Raw genomic sequence first — 24,712 nt, 5'->3', positions numbered from 1 at the left:
CCCCACTTCTCATTCTCCTATTATTGCCTGAAAGGATGAGAAATAATGCCATCCAAAACTTGAACCTAAATGCCAGTGACCTTAGATCACTGCTTCTAATATTTTGCTGAATTTTGTATTTCTAGGTCTCAGGCATATTAGTTGAAGCTCAGTGGACATATTTACCTTTACCAGTTTGGTGAATTACTTGGAACTGTAGTTTCCCAACCTGTTAAAAGTCAAATATAATACCTTTACCAGTTTGGTGAATTACTTGGAACTGTAGTTTCCCAACCTGTTAAAAGTCAAATATAATAGCCTAAAACATAAATTCTACAAATAGAATACTGCAGACATCTCCACTGGCAACCAACCTGTATTCTCTTCCCATTTCCATACAAGGTTAAACACGAGGAAAATCTTATATTCTTACAGTTTGGAACTAATAGAAAGGCGGGGGTTGTTGTTTTTTGGTGGTGTTTTTTTTTTTACTGACCGCAATAGTGATTTCCTCAAATTGTTTTCAAGGCCATGCCACAAAAAGAAACATATCCTCCTTACTGATTTATACTGAGTTTATGTCTGTAAGCGTATTTTTCAGATGTAGCAGATTGTGCGGTACATGATACGGCGATTCAATGAGACAACAAAAAAATCCTATACAGAAGCAAGGTCAAATGCTGTTTTCCTGAGCGGGATCTGTGGAAGAGTGATGGCAGGATACTAAAGTCACTTTGGTATGGTGCACTACAAGTGGGGTTACATAAGCAAAAAAAGTAAAACAAATGCTTCCAAAAGAGTGAAACAGTCTCATATAACATAGCATAGCAGTGGACTCTTTCCAGATGACAGCAATGGGCAGACCAGCCTGATTTAAGGCCATCAGTACAGGAGTTGCTCTCCATGAGCAACAGCTTTGCAGACAGAAAGATAACAAGAGATTAATCTTAAAACATCAATAGGCCCTGAGGCTAGCAAATGGAACAACACTGCACAGGAAACAGTGCTTAAGTGTTCACAACGTGGGACAGACTGTCAGTGCACATCAATGTTTTTAACACCTACACCCATAATTGGGACCTTCTATAAATGACACCTTTGAAAATGAAAAACAGTCCTATCTCTACTCTACTATCTCCCTTTCTACTCAAATATGTTGCCTTTGCTAAGGAACCTTGAAAACGTGGGCACAATCACACCACTAATACCAGTTTCTAAGTATTTCCTTTTAATAGACACTACTAGGAGGGCCTGCAGCCTCTGTCCTGTAAACTTATAGTTCAATATTTAAAATGCCCATGGTTTGGGAATATATAAGATTTGGAATGGTGAATTGTCTTTTCAGGCATATCATATGATTAAGCTGTAAAACGTTCCTTGTAAGTACAGTTGTGTGCTCCGGTGTGTTTTCCCATAAACTTACATGTTACTAAATGGCATATATTCCAGAACCTCTGGAAAAATATTAAATGTCTTTCCATGCAATAATCTGTAACATTAAACATCAGTAACCTAACATGCATTCTCTATTAAAGAAATGGAATGCAAAGCATCACATGAACTATAAGAGTTATAATTATTAGTCTTTGCAGGAGATGGTAAAGTAGAAACCTGTTTTGATGATTATGCTAACAGTTTTTCCATCTTCACTCTAGTGAAAAATGTATCTAACAGAGTTCTTTTCTTCCAAAAGTACCTCAAAGTAGGATAATAATGATAGTAACTGTGGTATCTGTTAAGCACTTACTATGTGCCAGGCACTGTATTAAGTGCTGAGGTGGATAAAGACAGATCAGGTTGGACACAGTCCCTGTCCCACATGGGGCTCACAATCTTAAACTTCATTTTACAGATGAGGGAACTGAGGCCCAGAGAACTTGCCCAAGGCCACACAACAGACAAGTGGCAGAGCCAGAATTAGAACCCAGGTCCTTCTGACAGGGCTGTGCTCTATTCGCTAGGCCATGCTGCTTTAAGTCCTCTGAACATCTCTGAACATCTCTGCACATCTTTGAACTCTTCTATCAGGTTCTTTGATCATTTTTAAAAATTCAACCAATTGCTTGAAAATTGATGGAAGATCTTTTTCATCCAAAAATCTTAGCTGGTGGTGGAACTACAGTTCTAAGCCTCAGCAGCAGCTAAAATAACCTCCTCCTCCTCCACCACCTCCAGGGAGTAGGGGTTTCTCCACTTCATATGAAAGCATAATTCGAAATAAGGTAGAGGGGGCTGACATTTTAGAAGATTTTAATCAGCCTTTTTCTACTTCACAGGAATTCCAGATGAAGAGAAGCTGATTTCCAGTTTCTGTTTGGGGAATGACAAGGATCACTGTGGTGGACCAGGCTTTGTGATCTTGAACAAAGCTCTGTAGTCTCAATTAATTCATCTGTAAAAAGGGACTAAAATACCTGTCCCCCTTCCCTCAGAATTTGAGTTTTGCTGGGAAAAGGAACTGTTTGATTTTGTTATCTTGTACCCACACCAGCACTTTGCACAGTGGTTGGCCCATTATAAGAACAATACATATCATCATTACTAACACTGTTGTTGGAAGTAGGGGGGTGAGAAGCAGTGAATATGATCAACACAACAGAGTTGGTAGACATGTCCCCTGTCCACAGTGAGCTTACAGTCTACAAGGAGGAAGCAGGGGGGCGAGGAAAGATACAACTATATTGGGTTTCTACACACCATCAATAATCTTCACTTAAACCTTTATTTACATTTCTATATTTACAAATGTACTTATGTGATTTTTATCTCAAATCATAGGTTGCCTTTAAATCTTGGATCATAAGAAAACTTACGTGACTTGCAACAGATTGTTGGATATGGAAAAAGAATACAAGTGGACCTCTGCTATTTTGCATGTTGAAGGGGATCAGCAAGGAAACTCTTTGAAACAGTGAATGCGAGCCCCACCCTTGAAATTTTGATCAGAAAAGGCCCTCAAGATAAAAAATGTCACCATCCTTTGTCTTCCCTCTTCTGCAATCTCAGACTCTGATTTTGAGGTCAGGGAGAAAACTAAGATCCTAATGTTGTGGAAGTCTACATGTCAGAGTGACAGAAATGAGTAGAGAAAACACTCTGGATCAGTGGACTTAATAGAAATCATCTCTTGAGCAGGTATGGGAAAATAATAGTTGTAGACTTGGACTGCTTTTTCAAAAAACTATTTTAACACATTATGTGTGGTGTATTTTAACTTCTCAATGGCAATGGAAAAATGAAACAGAAATTTACAAGCATGAAAATATGCCACCTACTAAAATTGCAACCTTGAAGGGCAGAAATATTTCACTGTGGAAATAATGTCAATTCTAACTTTAATAAAACAGAATTTATAAATGGGTAAAACTGACCAGAAACAGTTTTGTTGAAAAATCTCCCGCGAGTCTAAATGGCAAAGAGCATGACTTTAGTGACCTAAATGAAGTCATGTAGTAAAATCCAATTTTAATTTTCAGATTTTAAAACCCTAGTCCACAGAGTTTTTGATTTCATTAAGATTGTGACAATCCCCTGTAATTTTGTTGTTCCTGACAATACTCTGCTTTGAATAAAGACAATTACTCTAATCTTCCACAACTCACTGAACTAGCATCTTGGGAGACCCTGGTATTTTTATTACGGTATTTGTTAAACACTTACTAGGTGTCAAGCACTGCTCTAAGCGCTGAGGTAGATACAAGTTGATCAGGTTAAACACGGTCCCTGTCCCACATGGCGCTCACAGTCTTGGTAAGGATGACAGAAGAGGAGATTTAATAAACTTATAGGAAAGCTAAATAGTAATACCCTATCTCAAAATAATTGGACCAATGTCCCATATTCTTACCAAACCAACGAGTCCTTTGTCATACCTTCCTTCTACATGTTCTTTTATCATTTCATGATCTCCATTCTACTAGTAGTGAAGTTGAGGAAATAACACCTCACTAATTAGGTCAGTCAATTTAGATCGAGCCCACAATAAACAAAGAGCAAAACTCTTTGATCTGATTTAGACTCCACACCTCACCTAAGAACTTCCGTCTCCTAAACAGAGTTACTGCCTCAGAGAAAACATGTCTAAGAGCCAAGATATCCAATAATAAAGTAGCATTATTATAACTCTACAGAAAGTTTCTCATTATCCCAAAGCCTCACTTGACAGGTTTCTCCCAAGGGATCAAAATCTACACTCTTTTAGACTGGGCACCATACAAGGTATAGGGACTGTGTTTAATTCCCACCTATGTATTTTCTTCCTGCACTTAGTACAGTGTTCTGCAAACCGTACGGGCTTAATACTATTAATGTTAGATTACTGAGGTATTTATTAAATTCCTCCAACAACAGGCGAAAGACTCCCTAAGTTGATGAAGTTAGCTATTTCTCTGTCCCATAAATACTCTGTAGGTCTATGCATGGTTCCCTTCTCAGAGAAGGAAAAAAAACACAAAACAAAAACAAAGTAAATCCTTTATATTTGATTTTGACACTAACAGTGCCCTCCACTGGCTAGATCTTGAAAATTGTAATCGTAGAAGCAACTGGCACTGGATAGAGGTGAGGATGATAAAAACTGGTTGGTAAAATATCCAACTCTCACCTACACGTATGGGGTTAAGATTCAAAGAAAGAGCCAATATATACTTTCCAAAATCTTCTATAGTTAAAGACCAGGTTTTTATGGTGTAGCTTTGTTAATGTAAAAGCAAACTTTTAAAAACACTACCTCTATAGTTAGAATGTTAACTCCTTTAAACGATTCACCTCTTGTGAATACTATCTTCAGATGTTAGTTTTTCTTCAATCCTCAAACAATACTTGAAATATTTCTGTAGCTTAATTATGGTAGAGGGGAAAAATGCTTCTTCATTTTCATTTGGCAACATCATTTCTATTAATTTCCAAATGCACGAGAAGAAGTATGGTGTAGTGGCTAGACTATGGGCTTGGGAGTCAGAAGGTCATGGGTTCTAATCCCTGTCCCGCCATTTGTCTGGTGTGTGAATTTGGGCAAGTCACTTAACTTCTCTGGGCCTCAGTTATCTCATCTGTAAAATGAGGCTTTAGACTGAGTCCTTCCTGGAACAGGGACTGTATCCCACCCAATTAGCTTGTATCCACCCTTTAGCACTTAGTACGGGCCTCGCACATAGTTATCACTTAAATACCATAATAATAATAATCTAATTTCACAACATTATCATCTGGAGATTTAAGAAGTGGAGCAGCCCTTATAACTTTAAAATTACAAATTGATAAGACAGAAATCTGAGCCTGGCCAAGATTAAACTACCAGTTTATTCCTCCAATCTGATTCCAGACCCTGACCTTATGCCCTATTGAGAAAATCCTTGGATTCTGAAAAGAAATGGAATACATCCATCTTTCTTCCCTGGTTCATGCCATTATTTTGAAATCTGCCCTATGGCTTCTCCCACCCTATAATTCTGAAGACATAACACTGGGTTGCATCCTGATGTTCACAGTCAGCATGATAGGTAGAGAATAATAAGTAATAATGAATAATTAGAGAAGCAGAGCATGGCTTGAGGATAGAGCATGGAGACACTATGGGCCTGGAAGTCAGATGTGTTTTAATCCCAGCTCCAGCACTTTTCTGTGTTGGCATGGGCAAGTCACTTAACTTCCCTGTGCCTCAGTTACCTAATCTGAAAATGGGGATTAAGACTGTGAGCCCAATGTGGGAGATGGACTGTGTTTAACCTGATTAACTTGCAGCTATCTCAGTAGTGTTTGGCACATAGTAAACACTTAAATGCCATAAAAAAACTCTCCTTATGCTGAATTGATTTATTATGCAAGAAGTTCCTAATACTGACATGGCCCAAATCTCCCAGGCTGACAGACACTATAAAGGACACAACCATGTGCTTCCGAACTGAACCTGATTTACCAGAGGCTGGAAAGAGGCACTGCTACCTTGCTAAGCAACTGCAGGAAGGAAAAACTCAGGAATGAAGTTGGATTCCCATTGCCTTTGCAGACAAAACAATGAAGCTTTGGACTCTTGCCAGTTGGGAGAAGAGTTAATCAGTTTCTCAAAGCACTAGAGTAGATGGAGATTCTGCCCTGGGTTCTGTCTAAGGGTGTGAGCTAAGAGGATTGAAACTCCTGCAGTCAGGCACAGGAGAGAGAAGAGTCTTAGGAACTGCTGATGGTCTGGAAACTCCACAGCTTATTCTAGGCTCACTGCCTCAACAGAGGTTTTGAATTTGGGTGGGAGGAGCAGCATCTGGATGAGAGAAATACTTGGACAGGCTTGAAGGGTGACCAGGGGTTTTGTGCAAAGAGAAATCTAGCTTGGAAAGGGGTTTCTCTTCACATCTGATTTTTTTTCTTTATTTTGAAATGCCTCATTTTAAACAAAAGTAGCCAAGTCATTCTCTTGGAATTATGAAACTTGAAACTGAGAACTCTGAAGATTGTCCTTTATCGTGATTATTTGCTAAAGTGGTGTTGACAAAATGAGAGTTCACTGTATATATTTTGAACAAAGTTCAACCTCGAGTGAACCCATTATATCCTTATTCTACCCCCATTAAACTGTAAGTTCCCTAAGGGCAGGGAATATAGGTTTTAGTTCTGTGATTTTCACTTCAGTTTTTAATAAGTGACCTGTATTAAAACTTATGCTTAATACATTCATAGATTAAGTGTTTCTAATTTCAGATCCCATTCCTGAGATTTCTTTTTCAACTCTCTTCTAGATGGCCAGCCCCACAGAGATATGCTGAGGACTTCAAACAAAAAGCAGAGGACAGAGGGCAGTTTCTCAGGATCGGATTATTTAAAAAGGCTGAAGAAAATGTAAATACCCCTGAAAAGAGTGGTGCAGCTACTCAGTTAACTGCAAAATTACCCTGTCCTGCTGAGGAGAAAAATTAGCTGCTTTCTCCATATCAGCTACAACAGATGTACGGGACTAAGTAGAAGTCACAACTGGAGGTGAAGACATGTTGTTCTGGAACCTGGGAAAAAATGGAAAATTTCCATCTGATGGGCTAGCACAGGTAACTCACTTGACAGTGTGACTTTCAAATACATCCAGCCTCCTTGAGGAGCTACTAACCAGAAACATACATTTAGAAGGAGTGCCTCTTAGTTCGCCTCCATGAACACACACACGTGTTTAGCTAACAGGTTACACATCAATTGTAACAGAGACCATCAAACTCACTTAACAGCACTTCCTGTGATTCAAACTTCTTCATGTTAAAACAGTTGGTCTCAAAAACTTAATTCACAATCAATTAGAAATATTAAAGCACATTTAAGATTAATAGTTACTCTAGATTGATAGAAGTTACTCCTTTCCATTCCACTCTCTGAACGGCTTAGTTTAGCTGATGGGAGGTGAAGGGGGGGGCAGAGAGGCAGCAGAGGGAAAAGGGGAAGCTCAGTCTGGGAAGGCCTCTTGGAGGAGGTGAGCTCTCAGTAGGGCTCACCTACTGACAGTAGAGAGTTGAGAGATGTCTACACCACTGTGTCACACACAGGCACAGACACCCACTCCATGTAAAATGTCCCACAAGCACTTTGATGCACTCCAGCTCTTGGTGACTCGATTACCCGGGGGGCCCGGTGTGCTGGGAGCCAGGGCACCTGGTGGCAGAGGGTCTGGTAGAGGACAGTGCTCCCCGTGGAAACTGAGCCACAATGGAGAATGGAGAATGGGGCATCTGACCCCCTCCCTCCTCATGACCTCTTTCTTATTTTCTCTTTGGAATCTTACATGATGGGATTTTTGCTCATAATTCCTTCAGGTGACTTTTAGTTCACAGAGTCCCAAACCTGTGGCAACAGGGCATGGATCGGCCCCACAGCACTTACATATATATATATATGAATGTGTAATTTTATTTATTTGCATTGATGACTGTCTTCCACCCTCTAGACTGTGAGCTCCTTAAGGGCAGGGAATGTCACTGTTTATTGTTGTAATATACTTTCCCACTTAGTACAGTGCTCTGCACACAGTAAGAGCTTAATAAATACAATTGAATTAATGAATTAGCCCTCCACTACCACTTCACATCAACAAAAATGGGGAAAATGAACAGAAAAATCTTATTATCCAATTTAACATCAAGACAGCTGCCGGTCTATTGGGCTTTTTTTAAAAAAACTCCTAACTCTTGTTAACCACAAGTCACTTACTAAAAAAAAAAACTCAACTGAGCTTTTTCAGACCATATATAACAGATGCCCAGCATTACAGCTGCAGTCTCTCACATAATTTTCCATTACTTTTAAAATTATTGGTGATTATTCCTCATTAGTTCTCACTGAACATTACAATGCCACCTATGTCTCCCACGAACTCATATTTCAGCTTCAACTCTTTATAAGAGTGCCAGAAAGGGGGTCCAGAACAACACATGAGTAATGATGTGGGGGTTGCAAGGGTGGTGAGAGGGCACCCTGACAATGAAGGGGCATAGAGAGGAGGGCAATTCTTGTGTTCATACTGGCAAAAAGGTGAGTAGCACAGAACCTTCTTTTTTCAGGAGGGACTTCTCACAGAACTGCTCATACCTTGTGATGCAAAACAAAGCAACTAGAAAGACACTAACACCTGGGAAGGTAACCGGCATTATCACTGTTCACTGAACAAAAAGGAGCAAATAGTACACTACTCAAGCAGCTAAAACAGAAGGTAATTTGAGCATGCTAGGGAAGGCACATGGGACTAAGGGAAAATTTGGGGAAGCTATGAATATTGGCCAATAAAGAAAGCGTCCTTTCTTTAAAACTTTAATAACCCCCCCATTGCTAAATTTCCCCATCTATTCCTATACTTTCCCCATAGTACCAGTGTGTTCAATAGTCCTTATCACATGGAAATCAGAAGAATAAAATGAATGAGAAATTTTCTGTGAAGGTTTGCATGTCCAACAATTCCTCAATACTTCTTGTTTCAAGGCAAAAGTTAGATTACGGCAAAGTGTTGAACTTGTCTGGGCATCAACCATCAAGCCTTGGAAGTATTCAAGGTGATTCAAGATCTACGGACCAGTGATTTGAAAACAAAAAAATGACAGTGGCAAGTAGCCTTAAGCACAGTGATGTACCTAACATAGAAAAGGCAACCCTAATAATTTAGCACTTATTTACTACTTGCCTATAATCTACACTTGTTTACGCACCAAGATTTTCTAGTTTGTCAAACTGCACTTATTACAGAGTTTTACCTTGCATCAACCTGACTGCTTGCAACTCAGGACAAGATAGAACTTTTTCCTCATGCTAGAAAAATCAAGAAACCCGGTGAGGAAGACCACCACTGTTTCTTTTAGAGAAAATAAAAACCTCAAACATCGATGGGTCAAGGCAAACTTAGAACTTTATACCATTTCTGTAAGAGCCAGAATTCTATTTACAGTCCTTGAAAAATCAGGGCAATATCCAATAGATAGTAAACGAAGCCAACTTACTCATCTTCTGAGGACCTGTACTGCACTGGTTTCCAGGGGAATGCAATGGAAGCCTGTTAAATTCTAACGCAGTCAAGTTAGAACAATTTCGTTCATTACAAGAAACTGAACTGAGGCTATCAGGCTTATTTTTCCACCACATTTTAAAAGATAATATACAAAGAACACTTGTCATCTGAAAAATCAAGCACTGAACATAAAATTCAATGCTTTTCTGATCTATGAACGTAGACTTAGGATAGCATGAACTCAACAGCACAGCTTTATTGATGCAATACTTATAAAGCACTAAACTCTTAGAGGGGTAGGGATGAGAGAAATTGGAGTGGACATGCAGGCACTGAATATTGTGATTCTTCATATTCTTCTGTAAGTCGATGGAAACATAAGGACGCTCTCCAGTAAACAAAATGTCAAGCAACCAATGGTATTTGAGCACTTACTGTGTGCAAAGCACTACACTAAGCACCTGGGAACAATACAATGCAACCAAGTTGGTTCAAGCATTCCTTGATATTATCAGTTAGCAAATAAATCTGGCCACTGTATATATGCTCTTTCCATATTCTTTTGAGATATGATGCTTCAAACAATAGCATTTATTTCCTGCTTACTGTAGAGTTAAAAAAAAATTATCTTTTTTTGTGTCTTATGTTTTATGCTAAAGTTAAGGAAATTGCCACCATTTGTTTTCAATGTTTTCACTCTGCCTCCCTCAAGTGTTTTATAAAAACCCATCATTTTATATCTGTAAAGAAGATCCTTGGGACCCTATTACGGTGTTCAGCATCTTTCAATTCTTCTCAATGACACAGTGTTTTCACAACTTCTCCTTAGGAGAGGAAATACCTGGTCTGCAAATTCCTAACATTTAAATCCATTTAAGTGTTACCCAGAACAAAAACCCTTTCTTGAAGACATCTTTCTGACTGAATGGAATCTGAAGGCAGAAAGATGAAAGACTTCTGTTGATAAATAATGGGCTCTGTTCAGAAGAAAACCAGGCCAAAATGTAGCTACCCAAGCCAAAAAAGGCATCAGGGTAGGTAACTAGTCAAATGCAGGTTGTTCCAAACTGATTCTCTGATCAAAACTGAACCCAAACTAAATTTCAAGTCTTTGTCCAATCCAAGCTCAAAGTGAAAACAACTAAAAAAAGAAATGTAATCTGGGGATTATTTTTTAATCAACCAATTTGAACTGGTTCCAACAACCATCTCCTTTAACTAAAGTAAAAGAGATCATTGTCAAAATGAAGTTTAACAAAAACAAACAGATAATGATAATAGTAATGATGGTGTTTAAGCGCTTATTAGCAGGCACTGTGCTAAGCACTGGTGTGGATACAAGCAAATCGAGTTGGACATAGTCCTTGTCTCACGTGGGACTCACATTCTCAATCCCCATTTTATAGATGAGGTAGATGAGGCACAGAGAAGTAAAGTGACTTGTCCAAGGTCACACAGCAGTCAAGTGGCAGAGCAGGGATTAGAACCCATGACCTTCTGACTCCCAGGACCATGCTCTATCCAGTAGGCCATGTTACTGACCCAAGCTGTAGCATCTCTTTGAACACTGCACCTTTTCTAGACCCACTCTACTATAGGCCTGGAGAGAACTCTTCACCATTCTGATGAAACCACCCAGTTAACTCAAGGAAAATTTGTAAATCACGGCAGACGACCATCCGTGAAAATGTATTGGGTGCCCACTGTGTACCTAATGGCACTGGCACAAAACCGACAGCCACACACTGCACATTTGCTAATATGGACAGAAACCCAGTTGTGAAGATCACTTGGCATTTTTCTATTGAACATTCATTTAAATCCCAAATCTGTTCTTTTTCCATAACAACTGGTTAAGGGATTCTGAGAATATAGACTAGCAACACTGCCCCAGTCCCCACCCAATGCCATTAACATTTGAAGAAGCATTCCTTGATTTTCTAAAGAATACACTACGGCTACATAAAAACTTGGCTCTAAATTAAATAGTAAAGAAATGAGCTATGTATGTCAGTAATGCTTTTTTCCCCCCTCTTCTTATTCTGGAAGGAATAAAGAAGCAAGGGGAAGATTGGGGAGATTTTTCTTTCTTTGTTCTTTTCAAGTAAAAGCAAAAAAAAAAACCAGCCACAGTGAAGAAAAGATCTCAAAATTCCATTAAAGGATTAAAAATTAAACAACAAACCCTTAAAGGCAACAAAGTGGTACTCCTCTCTCAACATAGAGCTTAACACTAAATTACATACAAGATTGTATGCTCTCCAGACAGATGCCAAGAATGTGTATGAATGTAACTATACAGATAGATTCAAATCTATAGTATATTCTTGCTTGATCAAGGCAGAAGGAGAAAGCTTAACACTAAAATTTTAACCAAGGTTGGCAAATTTGGTAGTTAAAAAGTTGAATTTTCACATTCGCACTTCGATGTCAAAGCATGCCGAACACCCCCCAACACACACCCCGACACCCCCCCCCCCCCCAACAATGTGACAGCCACTCAATTCCCAAAATGCATTCCTGCCCAAAATGCACAACACACAACAGTAGAGTAATTTTTAAAGTGTATATCATTTTAAAAATCCAAAATAGAGTGAACTGCAGCAGCTTTTATCTTCCACGATACCTCAGCCCAAAGCCTGCCTCTTTGTTCCAGAATGTCTGTATCTCACCACCTCCGGGGACAGACTGCCTCCTTTCTATTGATACTTAATAAAGGAGGAGGAAGAAAAAGGGAAGGAGGAGAGAATCTGAGGGAATGAAAGAAAGGAGATAGGCCGAGAGTCCCAAACACCGGACATGTAAAAAGGCTACATCTTTGTGCTGTTTATGTGGGTTACTCGAATAAAAAATAAATGATTCTACAGTCATCCACACAAAGGGCATCCAGATATTACTGAAACTTTCTTAGAGCACATTTTCCTGGATAATAGAGTGAAGCCAGCTTTTACAAAAAAGCCACATGCCTAGAATGTTGATTCCCCTGTGAAGATATTCATTATGTTTGTACAAATACTATACAGGCTCAAAACCACAAAAGTAAACATAAACAAACAACATTCCTTTGATTTCTTATCTTGAGCTTGCCTGCCTCTGTTTGCACTAATGCCTCGCACAGCTATGCGAGATCATTATGCACATAAATTCAGGCTGACAGCCTCAACTAACCCCACCCTTTCTCTCCGGAAAAAAGGAAAATGATAAGGGAAGAGACACATCAATTATGGTTGAATATTTCTAACAACTTTTCACGTAATTTACAACTAAAGTAGGAAATGTTTCCCTGCTGAGTAATGCTCTATGTTTTGTAAATTTACCTCTCCAAGGGGAGAGCTAAACCTGACTACATTCACAGACAGAGAAAACTTCTATCGCTCCAAACAGCTTCGGCCCGTCCCTGGCTAACTGGAATATCATTCAATCAACCGTATTTATTGAGCCCTTACTGCTTGCAGAGCACTGCACTAAGCACTTAGTGCTTATTGACAACAATATAAGAGTTGATTGCCCACAGTGAGTTTACAGTCTGTCTAGGGAGGGGAGGACAGACATTAACATGAATAAATTAAGTTGCGGATATGTACATAATCTTCCCCCACCCGCCCCCACAACTTTTTCCAATAAAAGAATACAGTTTGCAAGGCAAAAGCAGTGATGGACCAGAGGTGGGGAGGGAAGAGTAGTCTGGCAATGCTAAGCAAAACCTTGATCACTTGTTATAGCAGCTTTCGGGACTGCTTGTCTTTTCTAAATTGTGTTAGTAAAGATCAAGGTTGCTTTTCCAGGTCCTTAAATAAGAAAAGGGGCAGTTTGTAGAGATGAACTAAAGCGCCTGCTACTGGCAATCAGATCAGTCAAAGGGCAGGGACTGTATCTGTTACCGATTTGTACATTCCAAGCGCTCAGTACAGTGCTCTGCACAAAGTAAGCGCTCAATAAATACTACTGAATGAATGAATCAGTCGAGGTCCTGCTTTTGGGCAGACCCCAAAACCGGCCATTTCACCTAGGACCCTCACTCCTACAACCAAGCAGTCTGGGGCAGGGGGTGGAGGGAGCAAGGTTTTCTGGAGGCCGACCAAAGGCTTCCCTTCCCTGACCCCTGACCTCTGACCTCTGCTGGGGAGCCCACCAGTTGACACAAGCCAATGGCCAGAGAGCAGAGGCGGGGGTTGGGGGGAGATCCGTCATTCATTCAATCGCATTTATTGAGCACTTACGGTGTGCTGAGCACTGGACCAAGCGCTTGGAAAGTACAATTCTGCAACAAATAGACATCATCCCTACCCAACGTCAAAAGTCGCAGCTCCCCATTTGCCAGGGCCGATGCCCAGGGGGTTTCCCTTGCCAGGTTGCAGAGGACCTCTCGTTCCCCAACTCCCCCAACCCAGGGATGGGGTGATCTGCAACACGCCTGGGAGGCTGAAGGTTGTGGGTTCTAATCTTGCCTCCGCCACATGTCTGTGTGACCTTGCGAATCACTTCACTTCTCTGGCCCTGTCTACTTGTTTTGTTGTCTGTCTCCCCCTTTTAGTAAGGACCCTTTTGGGGGTGTGTGGCCGCGGACGTGGGTTCTGATTCATTCACTCGATCGTATTTATTGAGCGCTTGCTGTGGGCAGAGCACTGTACTGAGCGTTGGAAAGTCCAATACAGCAACAGCACTGTTGCTTGGCACGTGGTAAGGACTTAAATACCATCATTATTATTATTACAGTGCTTGGCAAACAGTAAACACTTAACAAATACCACAGTTAGTTTTATCTATGGGGGGGGAGCCCGGAGGAGACACTTTTATTTACCCACAATGAAGATTTCAGGGGCGAAGGGAGGGAGACCGGCTGGGGAGGACAGGCTGGGCGGGAGGCAGAGCCCTCAGGACTCCGGGGTCCATCGAGGCACCTGGTGCCACCCCCAAGGGAAGGACCTAAGGGGAGGCTCCAACACACAACTGCCCCAATCCCTGCAGGATGCAAATTCCTGCAGGAGGGCACGGGGGTCGGGACTCCCCCAGAACACGCCCGATGCATAGAGAGAAGTGTTGTGGCCCAGTGGACAGGGCAAGGGTTTGGGGGGTGAGAGGATGTGGGTTCTGATTCATTCATTGCATCGTATTTATTGAGCACTAGCTGTGGACAGAGCACTGTACTGAGCGCTTGGAAAGTCCAAATCAGCAATAGAGAGACCATCCCTGCCCACACCGGGCACACAGTCTAGAGGGGGGGATGGACATTAATACAAGTAAATAATAATAATAATGGCATTTGTTACGCGCTTACTATGTGCAAATCACTGTTCTAAGCGCTGCTGAGGATACAAGATGAACAGGTTGTCCCACGTGGGGCTCATAGTCTTAAGCCCCATTTTACAGATGGGGTAACAGGCACAGAGAAGTTAAGTGACTTGCCCTAAGTCACACAGCTGGCAAGTGGTGGAGGCGGAATTTGAACCCACAACCTCCGACTTCCAAGCCCGGGCTCTTTCCACTGAGCCACGCTGCTTCTCTAAGAGACACCAATATAAACAGAATTATAGATATATAAATGCTTTGAGGCGGCTCTCCCTATTCCCGCCTCTGCCTCTTGTCTGCTCTGTGACCGTGGGCAAGTCCCTTCTCCGGGCCTCAGTTTGCTCATCTGTAGAATGGGGGTGAAGACTGTGGGCACCACGTGGGCCAACCTGATGACCTTGTACCTGCCCCAGCGCTTAGCACAGTGCTTGGCACTTAGTGTGCCCTTCACCGATACCATCGTTGTTATTCTTATGCTTAGCACTAGTGCTTGGCACATAGTGAGAGCTTAACCCATACCGTCATCATTATTCTGACGCTTAGCAGAGTGCATGGCACATGGTAGGCGCTTAACCGATACCACCATCATTATTCTGACGCTTAGCATAATGCTTGGCACATGGTAAGCGCTTAACCAATACCATCATTATTCTAATTAGAGCCGCAGGAAAAAAAAAAAACACATTTTCTTTCCTCGTCCTCAGAAAGTCCATACACTGGCTCCCCCAGCCCTTAGCATTATTATTCTTATGCTTAGCACAGTGCATGGCACAGGGAGCGCTTAACCGATACCATCTTTATTTCTCAGGCTTGGCCCAGCGCTTGGCACATAGTAAGCGCTTAACCTGAGCCCGTCATTGGGTAGGGATTGTCTCTGTTGCCGAATTGTACATTCCAAGCGCTTACTACAGTGCTCTGCACATAGTAAGCTCTCAATAAATACTACTGAATGAACCAATACCATCATTATTCTTATTACTCATACCATCATTATTATTCTTATGCTTAGCACAGTGCATGGCACAGCGAGCGCTTAACCGATACCATCTTTAATTCTCAGGCTTAGCCCAGCGCTTGGCACATAGTAAGCGCTTAACCAATACCATCATTATTCTCGTTAGAGAGAGGCGAAGTAGCACAGACCCACAAAAAGAGAAAGATTTCCTTACCTCGTCCTCAGAGAGGCCATACACCGGCTCCCCCAGCGCTTAACCCATACCATCATTATTACTCTGACGCCTAGCACAGTGTAGGCTACATACTAAGCGCTAACCGATACCATCATTATTCTCGGGTTTAGCCCAGCGCTTGGCACATAGTAAGCGCTTAACCAATACCATCATTATTCTCGTTAGAGAGAGGCGAAGTAGCACAGACACACAAAAAGAGAAAGATTTTCTTACCTCGTCCTCAGAAAGTCCCTACACCAGCTTCCCCAGCCCTTAACCCATCCCATCATTATTATTCCTACCCTAAGCACAGTGCCTGGCACAGCCAGGGTTTAACCGATACCATCTTTAATTTTCAGGCTTAGCCCAGCGCTTGGCACATAGTAAGCGCTTAACCAATACCATCATTATTCTCGTTAGAGAGAGACGAAGTAGCACAGACACACACAAAAAAAGGCAGATTTTCTTACCTCGTCCTCAGAAAGTCCATACACTGGCTCCCCCAGCCCTTAACCCATACTATCGTTATTATTCTGACGCTTAGCACAGTGTAAGGTACATAGTAAGCGCTAACCGATACCATCATTATTCTGAGGCACAGAGTAAGCGCTTAACCACTACCATCGTTATTCTCATTAGAGAGAGGCGAAGTAGCACAGACCCACAAAAAGAAGGATTTCCTTACCTCGTCTTCAGAAAGTCCATACACCGGCTCTCCCAGCCCGGTCGCCATGGAGCCGAGGGGTCGAGGGTACCCCCAAAATGTGGGGAGTCAGGACGGTGCGGGGGGGGGGGACCCCTCGGACTTCACCTTCCCTCCCCGAGCCGCCCCCCTTTTCTTTCTCCCCAAGAAAGGGGGGAAAAAGCCGGTGCCAGCCCCCTCCTCTCCTTTCCCTGCCCCAAGGACCGACCGACCGATACCAAGCTGGGGATCCCCACCCCGCCCAGGCTCCTCTGTCCTGGGGCAGACCCCTTCCCCTCCGACCCCCCACCCCTTGCTCGGGGTGTCCGGGGAGGCGGAGGGAAATGCACGGGGGAGGAAGCTTTTCAAGTCCCCGATCCTCCCTCTTCCTCCTCCCAAAGCAGTTTCCAGGGGCGTCTGCCTTTCCCGGATCCACTGGGGAGCGGGAAACACGCGGGACGGGCGGCTGTGCCTCTCCTCCTGCTCCCTCCCTTGCCTGCCTGCCTTTCTTCCTTGTCGCCTTCTCCCTCCCTTCTTCCTCCTGCCTGCTGTCGCTTCTCACCCTAACCCGGCCCTCCTCTTCTTCTTCTTCTTCTTCTTCTTCCTCCTCCTCCTCCTCCTCTTCCCCACCCCCTCTTCCCCTTCCCCCAGGCCAGCTGGTGGACCCACCCCGGGGCGGGCAGAAGCGCCCACCAGGCCAATCACAAGCTGCAGGCTTGGGGGGAGGAAAGGCGGTCAGGCTAGGTTGGTTTGGTTCCCACCCACCCCCCCTTGGCCAACCTCCATCCTCCCCCGTCCTCCGGCCTGGGTGCTACACTATTGTGCTGCTGGCTGCGGGGAGGGGGGCAGGGGGCAAGGCCTGGGAAAAAGGGGCTCCTTGCCCTGGCTGCACTGGGGGAAGGGAGAAGAAAGGAGGTGTTGGCAGTGCCAGGGGATGAGCTGAAAGGCTTTCCCTTCCAGCGGGGGAGGGAAGCCCCGCCGTCTTTGTATTTAGCGCCTTCGATTCGGGTTAATCGCGTTAAGATGGATTTTCTTTTCCCCTTTAAATAATTCCTGGCAGTCCCGGGAAATACATTGTCCACCCCTGGAGAGGTTTTCTTCCCACCCGCGGCCGAGCGGACACTGCCCCGCTGCGGCTGAAAGCGGCTGGTGCCTCCGCCGGCCTCGAGTTTTAAAATCCCACGCACGACACCACACGCCCCCTCCACAACCCAAACACTCCCTTTAGAACAGACGCCTTGGTCTCCAAATAAAGGCAGCTCCTCTGGGGCTTTCGGTATTAAATGCCAGATTCCCAAATTAAGGCCGCCGTTGGCATACGCAAATGGTAAAGCTTTCATTAGCAACGCGAACGCTTCCACGCGGCACCTGGTTCGTTGCCTAGCAAATAGTTCATCTAATTCCTCAGATGGAGGAAAATGCAGAAGAAGCTTTAGGTGAATACAAGGAACCTGTGCGAGATGAAACGGCACGGCGGTGTTTTTCAGGGACACATTTCAAGAAGTGTTTTCTGGGATTGCTTGTGTTTTTTTCTTTCTATTGTTCCATTCTCCCATATTTTGGAGGGCGGGTAAATTCAACTCTCCAGAACTGCGTAGAATAAAGGTGTAAACGCAACAAATAGTTACACACCACTACAGCACTTTTCATATTACACAACCCCACGTTCTTGAACTTTCACTCCTTTCACACCTTTGGGAACACTTAGCTCCGGCACTAATAGTACAAGGCACTAAAGAAAAACGAAACAGTCCTTTCAGACATCCTAGAGATTAAAGGTAGAGTCACTTAATTTTTTTTTTTGTAAACCCAGTGATGCAGGAGAGCACTTAGGGAGCATCAGAGAAAATCATATCAGCTGTTTTTCCTCCATCACAGCTGGAGCCTTTCCCCGCAATTGTGCCACCACCCTGTTTAAACAAAACCACTTAACCGCAAAAGAGAGCTAGCTGTACCTTAACTGCCAGCCAACCTCAGAAGATCTCCCCATACCTCTAAAATCCTATAAAAGTCCAAACGATGTAAGTTCCAGTATTCCATATGTTTGTAAGATCCCATAAAATATTTTGAGTTATGATAGAATTTCATCAACCTCTGTCTAAAAGTTTAACACCTTACTAAGAATTTGCATTAACCGAGGAGGTGGAAGATAGTGAAGCCACCAATCGTAAAATGCTTTTCACTGAACACAGCTGAGGATTTAGTTTTTCTAGCCCTAAAATGAATGATCCATTCATTTTTGATCCCTTAGCTGTTATGTATTCAGCAGACGTATCTAACATACTCAGAACATAGGTGAGCATTTATTTTTCAGGACGAGCCCTGCCAAAACAAAAGCAGTCAATTGCAGCACATCGATCAAGGTCATTAACAATGAGGACATTGCACACTTTCTTCAAAGGTATTAGAGAGGTTCAAAATGCACATCTATACAACTTTTAAAAACTCCTAATACCATCAGTTCTCATAACAATTAATCATTGTGGCCAGTGTAGGTGTCTGCCAACACTGTTGTATTTGCACTCTCCCAAGTGCTTAGTACAATGCTCGGCACACAGTAAGCGCTCCATAAATAGCACTGATTGATTGATTAACCAGTGGAATTTATTGAGCACGTACTGAGTGCAGAGCACTGAATTAAGCTCTTGGGAGAGTATACTATAGTTGGTAAACATGATCCCTGCCCTCAAGGAGCATACAGTCTAGTAGATATAATCATAATGGTGGAAAGGGCTTCCTAGCCTAGCTCCATCAGATCTAGCTCCCTGAGCCCATGTAGACCTGCCTGTGCTATCCAAGAATGATAGTTGTCAATCATATTTTGTGGGATTTCCAGGGATGTAATTTCCACTAATATTTAATCAGTCTGACAATAAGGCGTTCTTCCTTATGTCCAGCCAGACTTTCACCTGATATAGATAGCTTAAGCTTAGATGCTTTTGTTGGGATCTCTGTGGAAACATGGAACAATTGATCAGAATGTTATTAATAGTAGCTTTTCAAGTTCTTGAAGCTGTATCAACATGCTTCTCAGCCTTCTTCTTTTCAGCCTAAACAAACCCAGCTCACTCTGTGTTCATGGATCCTATTTTCAATTCCTTTAATAACAATGCTGGCTGGGTTTCTCTGGAGTCTCTCCAACTTTTCTTCGTCTCTCTTCAAATGCATAGATCAAGTCCAGATTCAAATAAGAGAAAAACCAACTATGATCATAGAGAAACCCTGTTCATTAACCCCAACATTATGGAAGTTCATCATTTTAGGTGACTTTAATATGAGAGTAGCAGTTTCAAGTCCTGGTCCAATTTAGGTAGGCGTGGTGTAGGTGAGACAACCAGAAATGGCATTCTTCTTCTTCATATGTGTGTTGGTAATCAGTTGTCTCAAACACTCAATTCCAACTGCCAGCAAAACACAAAACCACATGGATATATTTGCACTCCCATCACTGATACCAAATAGATGGCGGCATCATACATCAGCATGAAAAATATCGCAGTCATTTGTTCTATGAGAGAAGCAACCATGCTGTCTCATCATCATCCTGTGGCCAGCAGACTGAAAATAAAGCTGATGCCATTATGGGACTGCCACTGACCTATAAAGCCACTCTTTAGATTTGGGAGCTAGCCAGAAGATAGATCAGTTTCAAGACTTGACTCCATCTTCCAGCAGGACACATTGTAAGCTCTAAACTGTAGGCTTGTTGTAGGCAGGGCATGTGTCTATCAACTCTGTTACTTTGTACTCCCCCAAGCACTTAATACGTACTCTGCACACATTAAGCATTCAATAAATATTATGGATTGATTGGATAGAACTGGAGATTACTTAGTATTCCATTTATTCATATTTATCCCAGCTCTGCCACTTGTCAGCTGTGTGACTATGGGCAAGTCACTTAACTTCTCTGTGCCTCAGTTACCTCATTTGTAAAATGGGGATTAAGACTGTGAGCCTCACGTGGGACAATCTGATTACCCTGCATCTACCCTAGTGCTTAGAACAGTGCTTTGCACATAGTAAGTGTTTAACAAATACCAACATTATTATTATTATGTTTGTCTCTACCTCTAGAATGTAAGCTTCCTATGGGCAGGGAATATGTCTATCAACTCTGTTGCACTGAACTCTCCCAAACTCTTAGCATAGTGCTCTAGACACAGTAAGTACTCAATAAATTCCAATGTTTCATTGATTGATATTCCAGAACACTATTTATTACGTATTTATGAATGTTTTTGCCTTTGCCAAGAGAAAACATTGAGATGGTAGGATGAAAATACTAGCAAGACCAAACAGTTGGAACACTCCCATCTATGTCAGAGGAAGGAGAGTAGTTTTTGATGAAAGCTGAGGTCCTGGAGACAGCAGCAGCTAATCACAAGGATAGCAAGAAATCTTTTGAAGAGCTCCAGTGGTCTAGGGACCAAAGACCAGTTGCATTAATCCCACCCTAAATACCAAGTCATAATGTCTGACTGACTGTGTAATAGTCCTGGACAAGTGGGTTGAACACTTCAACAGAATTCTCTATTGCACATCCAAGGACTTGGATATTGCTATAAATACTCTGGAGCTTTCTTCTTTAACCCATCAAACAAATCAGTTGTCCTGAAGGATACAAATTAAACTTTGTAGAAAAGGGTTGCTGGTGCAGATATCATTCCTGTAGTGGGTTACAAGGAGGGTTGTCCCCAAGGTAGCCAGAAAAGTTTCCAACCTGCTACACTTTCCAATGTATCCCCTCTAGACTATAAGTTCCTTGTGGGCAGAAAACATGTCTGCCAACTCTGTTACATTGTACTCTCCCTAGAGCTTAGTTCAGTTCTCAGTAAGCGCTCAATAAAGATGATTGACTGATTGATGCATAATCAGGGAATGGTAAAAAGGGCCACAGAAATTCAGATAGGCAGGTTTTCCTTGTGTTTAAGAGGAAGAGTTATTGTCTCTAATGTGATAACCATCATGGGATAGGTGTCCTGTCCACTTCTGGAAAGATTCTAAGCAGAGCAATGCTGAGCTGTCTACTGATCAGCTAGTGGAAAAAAATTACTTCCTGAAAGTCAGTCTGGTTTATGATCGGGATGTGTTACTAGTAACGTAAGCTTTAACCTCTAGACAGCTGCAAAAGAAATACCGAGAGCAGAACCATAACCTGTACGTGGTCTTCATCAAACTCACACACAGAGGCTTTTGCCTCAGTAAATCATGGTGGCTTATGGGCTGTTATTCAGAAATTTGGCTATCCAGAAAGTTTGCTAACATCATGAGGTCACTCCTCATTGTAATGACAGAGTTCTGGATCATCGTTGCGTCTTCCTGTCTTGAATATAAGCTCATTGTGGTCAGGGAATAAGACTACCAACTATTTTGTATTGCTCTCCCCAAAACTTAGTACAGTGCTCTGCACACAGTAAACACTCAATAAATATCATTGATTGATTGATTCTCAAACTCTATGCTTTCAGAAATGGCAACAAGCAAAGCTTCATGCTCTCCTGATTTATTTTCACTGTTTACAGACTTTCTGACTGATGTCTTAAAAAACGTGGCATGTGAGGTCAATCAATCACCTGATAGATTGTATTTATTGACCTCTTACTGTGTGCTGAGAACTAAACTAATTGCCTGGAAGAGTGCAATATATCCGTGTTGGTAGACACTTTCCCTGCCCACAATGAGCTTACAGTCAAGAGGGGGAGATAGACATTAATGTAAATTAAGAAATTACAGATATGGACATAAGTGTTATGGGGTTGAGGGAGAGATGAGAAAAAGTGTGCAAATCCAAGTTCAGGGGTGATGCAAAAGGGAGTGGAAGAGGAAATAAGGGATTAGGGAAGGCCTCTTGAAGGAATTGTGCCTTCAAAAAGTCTTTCAAGGTAGAGAGAGTAATTGTCAGATTTGAAGGAGGGATGGCATTCCAGGCAGGAGGTGGGTGAAAGGTCAGTGGTGAGAAAGATGAGAGATTGAGGTACAGTAAATCAGTTGGCATTAGAGGAGTGAAGTGTGTGGGTTGGGTTGTAGTAGGAGAGTAGTGAGGAAAGATGAAGTGGGGAAGGAGATTGAGTGCTTTAAAGCCAATAGTAAGGAATTTCTGTTTGATGCAGAGGTGGATAGGTAACCACTGGAGGTTCTTGAGGAGTGGGGAAACATGGACTGAATGTTTTCGTAGAAAAATGATCTGAGCAGCAGAGTGAAGTATAGACTGGAGTGGGGAGAGGCAAGAGAGAGGGAGATCAACAAGGAGGCTGAAAAAGTAATCAAGGCAAGATAGCATAAGTGTAGCAGTTTGGATGGAGAGTAAAGTGTGGATTTTAGAGATGTTGTGAACCTTGAACCTACAGGATTTAGTGAAAGATTGAATTTGTGGGTTGAATGAGAGAGACGAGTCGAGGATAATGTCAAGGTTATAGGTTCATGAGACTGGAGAGATGGTGATACTGTCAGTAGTGATGGGAAAATCAAGGGGAGGACAGAATTGGGGTGGGAAAATAAGAAGTTCTCTTTTGGACATGTGCAGTTTGAAGTGTTGGCAGGACATCCAACTGGAGAAGTCTTGAAGACAAGAGGAATGTGAGACTGCAGGGAGGGAGAGAGATCAGGGTTGGAGATGTAGATTTGGGAATCGTCCACATAGAGGTGGTAGTTGAAGCTATATGAATGAACATTAACATAGATCTATTATTCATTCATTAAATAATATTTAATGAACGCTTACTATGTGCACAGCACAATACTAAGCGCTTGGAATGTACAGATCGGCAACAGATAGAGACAATCCCTACCCAATAACCGGCTCTCAGGATAAGTGCTGTAGGGCTGGGCAGGGGGATGAATAAAGTGAGCAAGTCAGGATAACACTGAAGGGAGGGAAGAAAAGGAAATGAGAGCTTAGTCAGGAAAGTCCTCTTGGAGGAGATATGCCTTCATTAAGGCTCTGAAGGCAGAGGAGAGTAATTATCTATTGGACATGAAAAGAGAGGACGTTCCAGGCCAGAGGCAGGATGTGAGCGAGAGGTCGGCGGTGAGATAAACAAGATCGAGGTAAGATGAGTAGGTTGGCATTAGAGGAACAAAGTGTGTGGGCTGAATTGTAGTAGTAGAGTAGCGAGGTGAAGTAAGAGGGAGCAAGGTGATTGAATGCTTTAAAACCAATGGTAAGGAGTTTCTGTTTGATGCAGAGGTGGATGGACAACCACTGGAAGGTCTTGAGGGGGGCGGAAACATGGACTGAACATTTTTGTAGAAAAATGATCTGGGCAGCAGAGTAAAGTATGGAATGGAGTGGGGAGAGACAGGAGGCAGAGAGGCCAGCAAGGAGGCTGATAGAGTAATCAAGACTGCAGTGGATAAGTGTTTGGATAAATGTGGTAGCAGTTTGAATGGAAAGGAAAGGGCGGATTTTAGTGATGTTGTGAAGGTCAAACTGCAGGATTTAGTGATAAATTGAATATGTAGGTTGAAAGAGAGGAATGAAGCATAATGCCAAGGTTTAGGAGCCTGTGAGACAGGAAAGATGATGGTGACAGTGATGTGAAAGTCAGGGGACAGGGGAGATAAGGAGTTCTGTTTTTGACATGTTAAGTTTGACGTTACTGCAGGACATCCAAGTAGAGCTGTCTTGAACTCAGGAAGAGATGCGAGACATGCAGAGAGAGAAAAATCGGGGCTGGAGACGTAGATTAGAGAATCACCGGCATAGAGTTAATAGATGAAGCTATGTGAGAGAATAAATTCAACGAGGGAGTGGGTGTAAATGGAGGATAGAAGGGCACCCAGAACTGAACCTTGAAGGACACCCACAGTTAAGGGTTGGGAGGCAGAGGAGGAGCCCCCAAAAGAATCTGAGAACGAGTGGCCAGAGAGATAAGAGGAGAACCAGGAGAGGACAGTGTCAGTGAAGCTGAGGTTGGATAATGTTTCCAGGAAAAGGGAGTAATCTACAATTTTGCAGGCAGTTGAGAGGATGAGGAGGATTAGGATGGATTTGGATCGGATTTGGTAAGGAAGAGATCACTGAGCAGCGTGGCTCAGTGGAAAGAACACAAGTTTGGGAGTTAGAGGTCGTGGGTTCTAATCCCGGCTCTGCCATATGTCAGCTCTGTGACTTTGGGCAACTCA

General features: G+C 42.6%; 1 protein-coding gene across 3 annotated transcripts in view; it reads right to left on the bottom strand.

Moving 5' to 3' along the window:
• NEDD4L (NEDD4 like E3 ubiquitin protein ligase) overlaps positions 1-16,743 on the bottom strand; it is a 403,957-nt gene extending 387,214 nt beyond the window's left edge. The window contains exon 1 of one of the 3 annotated variants that reach the window (XM_029059768.2): positions 16,589-16,743. In XM_029059768.2, the coding sequence (XP_028915601.1) occupies positions 16,589-16,636 (48 nt within the window). In that variant the 5' untranslated portion in view covers positions 16,637-16,743. The remainder of the gene's footprint in view (positions 1-16,588) is intronic. The other 2 variants (XM_029059769.2, XM_029059770.2) reach the window with 2 other exon arrangements.
• Between the last annotated feature and the right edge of the window lie 7,969 nt (positions 16,744-24,712).

Source organism: Ornithorhynchus anatinus, chromosome 3, assembly GCF_004115215.2.
Source record: "Ornithorhynchus anatinus isolate Pmale09 chromosome 3, mOrnAna1.pri.v4, whole genome shotgun sequence".
Taxonomy (NCBI): domain Eukaryota; kingdom Metazoa; phylum Chordata; class Mammalia; order Monotremata; family Ornithorhynchidae; genus Ornithorhynchus; species Ornithorhynchus anatinus.
This window is presented reverse-complemented; position numbering and strand designations above follow the sequence as displayed.